Below are 10853 nucleotides of genomic sequence, written 5' to 3' on the forward strand. Positions count from 1 at the left end.
GGAAAAAGGCTTCTGCATTTTCTCTATCACCATTACTTTTCTCATGCTCTTGTATTTGCTGATCGACATGTTTCCATGCATGCATGCCTCTATTGACAAATGCGTTGTCAGAAGCTGGAGGCTTTGCAATTGCAAGACATACTGAACAGAAGAGGGAGTGATTGCTTGTCAGGCATTTTCTGTTTGTGCTTTTGAGTTGAATACACTTGGAATTATTCTTACACTGATTTTGGTGGGGCTGGAAAATTATATCCAAATCCTTAGATAGATATTGGCTTACTGGTGTATATCTACAGAAGCTGCTAAAACTGTCTGCTGTGTCCTGATTTTGAAATGCAACTGAATAATATTGACTTTATAAAAAGCCCAGAGGATACATGTAGAAAATGCCTTATACTCTACAACAGGTAACGTCTGTATGTGTGTTGGCTAAAAGAGAAGATCCAGCAGCTGTTATCATGTGCAGTGGTGGATCTGAGCTGCATATAGTTTAACTCTCTGATGGTCTCCAGCTCCTCTTTCAGGATGTTGTACAGGAGCTTGATGGTCAGACTTCACTTTGTTCTAATCACCGTTTATTACTCAGGTATGTATAAATGTTCACTCTTCATCCTCGTGCGTTCTGTTTTAACACAGAAATGGTTTGTTGTCACACCAACACTATTTGAGATGCCGTTTATATTGTGTTGTCAAAGAACATAATATGGACTCACTATGAAATGTGTGAATGGCTTTAACTCATTATTTTCTGCGTGCACACTAACAGTATAAGCATGTACACAGTGCATCTACTTCATGTGTTAAAGTGGAGGCCGCAGACCTAAAACACAGCAGGTACATTTTCAGATTTAGGTAGTTTTCCCTAAAATAAACTTTTATAGTTAAATTAATGCTCTCATTGGCAGCATCTAACCTGCTGGAGATTTATATTTGAATCTACATTTTAAACAAAAAAATTTCAAAGAATGTGAAAACCTGAACTCAAATTGATCTGTCCCTAATATTTAAACACTTTTCTCTTGTAAACCTAGTAGCAAAGAAAGTCAAAAATCTATTTTAATAATTCCCGTTAAACATAAAAACAGAAGGACTGAAGTTCATTTCAGTTGGTTTATATAGCATCAATTAACAACACATCCCACCTCAAGGCTCTTTACAAAGTCAGTTCAGTCCAATCATACAGATTCCAAGTCAGGTACATTCCAGCTGATCCTAATTATGAAACAACGCAGTCAAATTAAGTTTATTATTCAAATTAGTTTAAATGTTTCCTATCTGAGGAATTAGTTTTTCCTTCAGGTACTTATCATCTTTGAGGAGCAGAACCAGAATTCAGGTGGGAATCCAAGGTCTTGTGCGGGCTATGTGAGCACATACAGGTACATATTAAAAAATGTGAATATTATGAAAAAGCCAAACTTTTTTGCCCCAGATTTCAGAAAGTGAAAGTTATGTTATAAAGATTAATGACACAAAGTGAAATATTTATTTCTTTTATTTTTTGTATGGCTTACAGATTCTTAAAATGAGAAATTCAAAACTCCTGGTGTTGCACCCTAATCAGCTAATTAACTCAAACACCTGCAAAGGTTTCCTGAGCCTCTAAACGGTCTCAGTCTGGGTCATAGGTGACACAACCATGGCGAAGAGTGGACAGATGTCCAGAAGACAATGATGGACACCCTCCAGAAGGAGAGTAAGCCCCAGAAGGTCATTGCTGAAGAAGCTGGTTGTTGACAGAGAGCTGTATCCAAGCATAAATCATAGAAAGTTGAGTGGAAGGAAGAAGTGTGGTAGAAAAAGGTTCACCAGCAACAGGGAGAACTGCAGCCTTGAGAGGAGCAAAACTATTAAACCATTTTACAATTGTTTAAGATGTTCTACTTCTGGTTCTTGCTGTCAGGTTTTATGTTCTGGTAAATCAGGTCTCCAGAGGTGCTCTGCTCAAAGACCACACTCTAAAAACAATAATGAAACACACATTAAACTCAGCCTTCATAAGCCAGATGAAACATTATTTTCTTGTGTTATTACAATAAGTTACCTCCATTTGTTTGTCGCTGAAGCTGTCTGCAATCCCCAAACCTGTGGAATAAAGTGTTCTTTATGTGATGAATTAATAAAATCAGATTAGATCAACTAGTCAATATTTCCAAAACAAAAAGTGAATCTGCAGGTATGTTAGTTTTTACAGGTGCTTATTGTACATGAGCCAAGTTAAAACTATGGTGGACTTTTACTTCCTGTTCATCTCTTCTTCTGCTGCTGTTCTTGCTTGGGCGCTGTAATGTTCCCTCGGTAGTGAAACGCTTGATGTACAGTTACGTCTTGGTTCCATCCTTCTCCTGGTGGACATGAGATGTGGACCAGAACCATGGACGGGACAGATTTTTGAATCCCGCTTTCAGTTAATTTCCAACCAATCCGACTCAAACTCATCACTTTAACTGGTCCACTGTTTGATTCAGCTAAATGTTTATTGCATTTAAAGAAGAGCAAAATAAATGAAATGTATAAAATGCTGAGACTCTGGTCTCTGTAGTTTCTTCCTATAAATGTGCACTAGAGCTCTCTGATGGTGAACTGAATGCACACTCTAAATGAGTGCAGCTGTGTGAAGTATCCTCACATGGGTTTGGGACTGGACTGTCAGGCGGTCGACCACTGAGGTTTTCTGTTATTTCTTCATTGATGCACTTTGGGCCTTAGATGAAAGAAGAATCTTCTTCTTCCCCAAAGTGGTGGAGTTTTTTGTTTGTTTGGCTGATGGTGGTGCATCAAAGCTCATGTTCTGAATGATTTGTTTTGCATCTTTTGATGAAATTGGGCTTATTTTAATTCATAAAGAGATTTAAGCTGCTATTTATCTGTTTTTCATTTGAATAATTTTTCATTTTAATGATTTAATTGTTCATCCATCCATTGTCGTCTAATTATAGGGCAAAAAGTAACAGGCAATCCAGGTTTGTCCCACAGGCAGGAGGACCTGGGAAAGACCCAGAACTGTAGGGACCTTTGGAGGGAAGTCTGGCTTTCTCCCTTTTCCTGTTTCACAACTCAACATCAGATTCATAGACAACTATTATACCTTTACTTGTTTAATAAAGAGAAAAAAGCATCAGTGTGTTGGTGGTTTTCTCACCTTGCAGAGATCTCCTCCTGCAGGAAACTAGAAGAGCTGCTGATAACAGGATGACTGTGACTGCCAGAGCCACAACAATCACAATCAGAGGAAGATCTGCAGAGATTAACAAACTGGTTTTTACCGACACCTACTGGTATATCAGGGTATTAATAATAGACACGTCATAGGAAATTAATTTCTATAAAAACTCCAACAGGTAGTGGTAGGCTTCTTGAAGAGAATCTGTAAAACACTGGACAGAAAAACTAATTTAAAAATAGCACAAAACAATTCAGTGTTCAAACACTATCATCAGTATGGGATCATGTGTCAAAGACTTTTCCTGTTTGCACATCCAACTGATTGTGGTATTTAGATGAGCACTGAATCATTTTACACCCTTTTTTTAAATGGTTTTTATGCCCAGCGTTTTTCAGATGACACTTTTTAAAGACTTCAAGCGAGCTAACAATCTCATGACAGCCTTGATATTTACCCCACGGTGGAAAAGTTTTTACTGATGTTCCTCCTGATGTTGCTCCATTATTCTGATAGAGACGTGACTGATATGTGGTTCCAGACGTGACTGTGAGAAAAAAATACATATTTTACACACACACACACACACACACACACACACACACACTTCTAAGTGTGTGTGTGCGTTTTCATTAAAACTCACCATCTGAGACGTTGATGTGAAAATCCACGTGTGAGATTGTTCCAGAGTTTAAATATGAAAGACATCTATATTGTCCTGAGTCAGACCGGGTCAGATTTTTTATGGTCACATAAAAAACGTTTGATTTTGCGGATTTGTCATGTCCAATGCTGTATCTGCCACTCTGAGCTCTGACGCCGTCTGTGTAAAGCAGAACATCTTCTCCACAGTCGCCTCTGCAGAAATACTTCTTTGTTCCAGAGAAGCTGAAGGAACAGGCGACTGTGAGCCAGCTGCCAGGTTCTTTATAGAAGTGATGGTCACTGTTTCCATCCAACTGAGCTGTTAAAATAATCATCAGTTACTCTCCGTCCTCAACATGATGCAGTCTGATCACATTAATGCCAGTTTCATTACAGTTATACTGGGACCTGCCCAGTTAATCAGCCCGTGGCCGGAACAGTTAATCCAGCAGCAACTAGAGGAGAAATCTTCCTTCATCATCTCACCTTTATGTGACTGAACCGAATCAGTGTATGAAAAATTTGGATTTCATTTTCTGCTAAAAAGTAAGAATAAATAAAATAATCTCAGAATAATCAAGTTCATCTGTGTATAATTGATAAGAATCAATAATCAATGAATAATTTATCCCTAGAAGCAGTGATAAAATATTCGATTTTCATTTTTTTTACTTTAACCAACTTTATTATAAGACAAACATCAACAGCTGTGTGATCAAACTGAAATGTGCTTCAGTCCATTAGGGACAATAAAACAGCTTTAATAGAAACTCACCTTCTGCAACAACGACTTTGAATTTTGTGAATGTAGCAGTATTGTCACCCAGACCACATCTGTACAATCCTGAGTCAAACTGGGTCAGATTGGAGACGGCCACAGACAAATTAAAAGACTTCTCCTGAGCTCTTTCAAAATATTCAGCGCTGCTTCTTCCATTTATGGCTTTTTGACTTTTTGTGTTAACAAGAACGTTTTCTCCTTCACAGTTTTCTCTGCAGAAAATCCTCCATGTTCCTGATGATAGACCGTAGCATATAATGCTCAGGTTTCCTCCAGCTACTCGATGGAAATGATTCATTTCATCAACAGAACTGCTGTTCCTGACCTGGAAAGCTGCAGAAAAGATCAACAGTTATTAACCTTCCGGCAACAAACTACAATCTAACCACAACATTTTCTGCATCCGATTTAAATACAGGAGCAGAGTTTATTGGTATTGTTGACTTCTATCCATACCAGTTTTCATATAGAGCAAACAGGCCAACAGAGAATGCCATAATAACATATCTCCACACACCTGGATAACTGACACCTATGTGAGGATGCTGTTTGTTGACTTCAGCTCAGCCTTCTGTGCTGCAGTATCCGTCAGACTGATTACGACGCCGAGTAAACTGGGCCTTGGCAGCTCACTGTGCACCTGGATCCTAAACTTCCTTAGCAACTGACCCAGAATGAGAGACCACATCTCCTTCACTCTCATCCTGAATGCAGGAACATCGCAGGGGTATGTACTCAGCCCCACCTGTACTCCCTCTTCGCATGACCTTTGCCCCATCCATCCACCAGCAACATCATTGTTAAATTTGTAGGACTGATTTTGAATAATAATGAAACAGTCTATAGAGAAAAGGTCTGACACCTGAGGCAACAAACTGGACCTGAAAACATCCAGGACCACAGAGATCTTCATAGACTTCAGGAGATCAAAGTGCTCTGAATACACTGCCCCCTTCATCAGTGGAGAGGAGGTTGAGAGGGTGGAGAGCTCCAGGTTTCTTGGAATCCACATCTCTGCTTATTTCACCTGGTCCACAAACATCTCTTACCAGGTGGGAAACGCACAGCAAAGACTTTACTTTACCAACGTCTACCACTCCACCATCAATAGCATCCTGACATACTGCTATACAGTGAAGTTCAGCTGCTCTACAGCTGAAGAAACAAAGAACCTGCAACTGGTAATGAGAGCGACACAGCGGGTGATTGGAACCACCCTACACCACAAACCCTTGATACCCACTCCTCTACCTCAACCTGTCCCAGAGGGGAGCAAAGAGTGGGAAGAGTGAAGATGGGTCTCGATGGTGGAGCTACAGGACACTCAGAGCAAGGACAGAAAGGCTGAATGAAAGGTTCTACCCACAAGCTGTCAAAATAACCTCTGCATAAATGTGAAAAAGAGGATATGAGCATGGACTTCAGAAGGGGGAGATACCTCTCTCCCTGCACATTGGAGGGACAGTGGTGGAAGTGGTTTCCATAAATACCTGGGTGCATATATCACTATTAACCTCCAATGGAGCAGTAACACTTCCTGTCTGATTAGGAAGGCACACCAGCACATCTACTTCTTCAGGAGGTCGACGCAGGGTTGGACGTGGGAACTCAGTCCTGACATCATTCTATTGATGCACTGTGGAGAACGTCCTCTTTGCCTGCATAACCGTGTGGCATGGTAGCTGCTACACGGCTGAGAAGAGGGTCTACCCACCACTGTGGACATTTATACAATGAGATGCAGGAAATGGGCCTCCTGCATCATAAAGGACCCCACTCACACAGTGTTTGTTCCCCTCCTTATAGGCAGGAGATTGCAGTGTATTAAAAGCAGGACTACCAAACTGGGGAACACCTTCTACCCAGAAACTGTGAGACTGTTGAACTCTGAAGGACCCCTGCTGCCCCCTCAGTTATTCCCTTCATCCCCCATTCATCCCTTTCCTTTATGACATTTTGTACACTGCGAACTTGTACAGATTGCTGCTGGGCTTATGCACAGGTTTTGCACATTTACCATTCTATTTTCCATTTGTTTAACACCTAAGATCCAGGATATACAGGTCCTTCTCAAAATATTAGCATATTGTGATGAAGTTTATTATTTTCCATAATGTCATGATGAAAATTTAACATTCATATATTTTAGATTCATTGCACACTAACTGAAATATTTCAGGTCTTTTATTGTCTTAATACGGATGATTTTGGCATACAGCTCATGAAAACCCAAAATTCCTATCTCACAAAATTAGCATATCATTAAAAGGGTCTCTAAACGAGCTATGAACCTAATCATCTGAATCAACGAGTTAACTCTAAACATCTGCAAAAGATTCCTGAGGCCTTTAAAACTCCCAGCCTGGTTCATCACTCAAAACCCCAATCATGGGTAAGACTGCCGACCTGACTGCTGTCCAGAAGGCCACTATTGACACCCTCAAGCAAGAGGGTAAGACACAGAAAGACATTTCTGAACGAATAGGCTGTTCCCAGAGTGCTGTATCAAGGCACCTCAGTGGGAAGTCTGTGGGAAGGAAAAAGTGTGGCAGAAAACGCTGCACAACGAGAAGAGGTGACCGGACCCTGAGGAAGATTGTGGAGAAGGGCCGATTCCAGACCTTGGGGGACCTGGGGAAGCAGTGGACTGAGTCTGGAGTAGAAACATCCAGAGCCACCGTGCACAGGCGTGTGCAGGAAATGGGCTACAGGTGCCGCATTCCCCAGGTCAAGCCACTTTTGAACCAGAAACAGCGGCAGAAGCGCCTGACCTGGGCTACAGAGAAGCAGCACTGGACTGTTGCTCAGTGGTCCAAAGTACTTTTTTCAGATGAAAGCAAATTCTGCATGTCATTCAGAAATCAAGGTGCCAGAGTCTGGAGGAAGACTGGGGAGAAGGAAATGCCAAAATGCCAGAAGTCCAGTGTCAAGTACCCACAGTCAGTGATGGTCTGGGGTGCCGTGTCAGCTGCTGGTGTTGGTCCACTGTGTTTTATCAAGGGCAGGATCAATGCAGCTAGCTATCAGGAGATTTTGGAGCACTTCATGCTTCCATCTGCTGAAAAGCTTTATGGAGATGAAGATTTCATTTTTCAGCACGACCTGGCACCTGCTCACAGTGCCAAAACCACTGGTAAATGGTTTACTGACCATGGTATCACTGTGCTCAATTGGCCTGCCAACTCTCCTGACCTGAACCCCATAGAGAATCTGTGGGATATTGTGAAGAGAACGTTGAGAGACACAAGACCCAACACTCTGGATGAGCTAAAGGCCGCTATCGAAGCATCCTGGGCCTCCATAAGACCTCAGCAGTACCACAGGCTGATTGCCTCCATGCCACGCCGCATTGAAGCAGTCATTTCTGCAAAAGGATTCCCGACCAAGTATTGAGTGCATAACTGTACATGATTATTTGAAGGTTGACGTTTTTTGTATTAAAAACACTTTTCTTTTATTGGTCGGATGAAATATGCTAATTTTGTGAGATAGGAATTTTGGGTTTTCATGAGCTGAATGCCAAAATCATCCGTATTAAGACAATAAAAGACCTGAAATATTTCAGTTAGTGTGCAATGAATCTAAAATATATGAATGTTAAATTTTCATCATGACATTATGAAAAATAATGAACTTTATCACAATATGCTAATATTTTGAGAAGGACCTGTATGCTGTTATTTGAAACTTATTTTATCTTAATTTATCTTCTTTTAATATTAGTGAGTTATTTATATTGTATTTACATTTTTTTTAATGATTCTGTCATGAGGCTCTCTTATGGACCAGAGTAACATTTCGTTCCACCTCATGCTAACGTGTTAGAAACGACAGTAGGTCAGAGTTCATCCGGAACGGACATCGCACTTCCACATGCAGCTGGGTGAAAATCTGTGGTTGTAAAATGGTGCAGAGCAGCGATTTATGCAGAGCTGGTACATCCACTAGAGGGCGGAAGTTGCAACATCATGCATGGAATGACAAGCGGATGTACATCTGACCTTTAGTGAGCGAAGGTCAGCAAACACAGGGTTCACCTCAGAGACATTAGACTTAACAGAGTTTGACAGGAGACACGTTGTACATGAGGAAGAGGGGTCAAACCGTTCAGCTGCCCATATTTCAGGTGGAAACACACACACAGTTTGTATGATTCAGAAATGCTATCTTCTACACATTATTACCAACTACACCAAAATAGGATGATTCCCGCTGCATGTTTCACCTGCTGCTTGATCTTTTTATATCAAACATCTACCAGACAACATCTATCATGTAATAGAGTTTCTGGTTTTTAGTTAGAGGAAGCAAATAAATTGCGTATTTATTCTAGGTTCTTGGTTCAAATAATGTGCACCATGTTTGCAGAAGGAGATAAATAGTTCTCACTTCCTGTAAGAAGCTGCAAAGTGAAGAAATGTCCTGCTTCAATTCATAGAACAAAGATCAGAGCTGAGAGGACATACTGACATTCAGCTGAAACTTGAACATTAATATTTGGAAATTGAAACCGTTAACATTAAATGAAAAATGTCTAAAGAAGACAGACGGTCTTTTTAAATAAAATAATACAATAAATAAAACATGTTGATAAAATTCTTCATAAAATGAAGAACATTGTGGAGAACCCTGAGCATCCTCTTCATGAGACTGTCCTACAACAACAGAGTGTCTTCAGTCAGAGGATCTTCAGATCTACTGTAAGACGGAGCTACAGGAGATCCTTCCTGCCCACAGCCATCAGCATCTACAACGGCTCTTTTAAAGAATCCTGCAGAATATGAGCTACAACATCTTTTAATTTACCTTTGGGATTAATAAAGTATTTTTGAATTTAAATTGAATTAAATCAGTTATTTTATAGATGTGACAAACTTTATTTTAGACCATTTTTCCACACTTAATCCTGGTCAGGCTGAAGGGAACCTGGGTGTCTATCTCACGGGGTCAAAGGTTGTGAGGCGGGGCACCCAAGGATTTGGTCCGTTCCATCTGTGGCCCAACAAAAATATACAGAGAAGACATTCATGCACACACACTCTCAGATCAGGATCTCAAACTAACCAAGGAAAGAGCCCAGAGTTCCCAAAGAAAACCAGTGATTTTACTGGGAGGACATGGAAACAAGGACACTACCTGAACCCAGGACATTTCTGCTGTGAGGCATTAACCCCTGCAGCCAGGAGCAACCGTCCATTGTTTGTTGATGGTCTAATGGACCATACTGGTCTAAAACAGGATCATTTTATCACTGATAACAGGTCTTTGAAGTTCTCCATCAAATTGACTAATCATTATGTTTCTGTCAGGAAGGGTCTTGGAGCTGGACCCAAATTGCAGACACACTGACAGGCAAGCAGGAGCAACACGGGGAGTCAATAAATGTCATAAATAAAAGGAAATAACTTACAGGCAGGCATGAGGAGAATGAGGCTGGACATGAGCAAATGCATGAACAGTAAGAACCAGTGAGGAGCAAACTGAACTGATGAGTATATTTAGTCCCGCACACAGGGAGACTGATTGGCACCGAATAAAGATGAATAGTTTGAGGAGCGGTGGCATGAAAACAGGTTATGAACGTGAAACCTGATCTACCAGAAATAACTCAAAATGTACAGAAATGAATGCAACAACATGAACCTGGTGAATCTGGTGAACACAAATGAAAACCAGAACCCAAATATTAGAGGATCGTGACCATTTCAAGGATTGATATTTACAGAAATAAAAAAGAAAATGTACTCACAGAGGAAAAAGAAGCAGAATAAAATGTGACAGATCATGTTGAAGCTCAAATGGTTTCCTGCTGGTTCTCTTCCTCTTCTATAGCTGCTTCACTTCTCCAACTGAAGGAGTTCCTTCTTCTCTCCTTTTTCTCTCCAGACTTGATGAATAAATACATTCCTGCTTAAAACCTGACACATAACTCCTCTCTCTGATTATCTGCAGTCTCATTTCTTCATGACTTTACTGAAATATGTTGCTGTGAAAGGTTAGGCTGATGCAACAATTCAAATTAAAAGGTCTCCATCCATCTCCTGCAGCTTTGTGGGTTTAGTATAACAGGACAGCTTAAGATATTTTCTTCCAGCTCTTCCAAAAGAACTGAATAATCTTGGTCACAGTTCTGCTCCACAACCTTCTCCTGGTAGGACATGTCTTAAACTGTTCTTTTGGAAGGAGAGCCTCCCCAGCAGAGACTCCCATCTTCTTAGCTGACTTCTTTCAATTCTGCGGAGCAACAGATCTCCCCTGAGCTGC

The 10853-nt window shown here is 40.7% G+C and overlaps 1 protein-coding gene across 1 annotated transcript; it reads right to left on the reverse strand.

Annotated features, from left to right (window-relative positions):
- Positions 1-1477: 1477 nt before the first annotated feature.
- Positions 1478-10473, reverse strand: LOC124873290 (polymeric immunoglobulin receptor-like). Its single transcript, XM_047373839.1, has 7 exons — positions 10339-10473; positions 4584-4922; positions 3807-4127; positions 3621-3710; positions 3143-3238; positions 2045-2085; positions 1478-1958 (listed from the first exon to the last, which is right to left on the reverse strand). Exons 1-7 carry the CDS (start codon positions 10373-10375, stop codon positions 1881-1883), a joined length of 1002 nt encoding a protein of 333 aa, XP_047229795.1. The 5' UTR covers positions 10376-10473; the 3' UTR covers positions 1478-1880.
- Between the last annotated feature and the right edge of the window lie 380 nt (positions 10474-10853).

The sequence above is a fragment of the Girardinichthys multiradiatus genome, chromosome 1 (genome assembly GCF_021462225.1).
Source record: "Girardinichthys multiradiatus isolate DD_20200921_A chromosome 1, DD_fGirMul_XY1, whole genome shotgun sequence".
In the NCBI taxonomy this organism is placed as follows: Eukaryota; Metazoa; Chordata; class Actinopteri; order Cyprinodontiformes; family Goodeidae; genus Girardinichthys; species Girardinichthys multiradiatus.

Coding starts and splice junctions, on each gene's coding strand:
- LOC124873290 (XM_047373839.1), bottom strand. CDS start 10,375: ATGATCTGTCACATTTTATTCTGCTTCTTTTTCCTCT. Junction 4,923..10,338: donor ATTCTGCTTCTTTTTCCTCT/GTGAGTACATTT, acceptor TCTTTTCTGCAG/CTTTCCAGGTCAGGAACAGC. Junction 3,239..3,620: donor AAAAACTTTTCCACCGTGGG/GTAAATATCAAG, acceptor TAATCTCTGCAG/ATCTTCCTCTGATTGTGATT.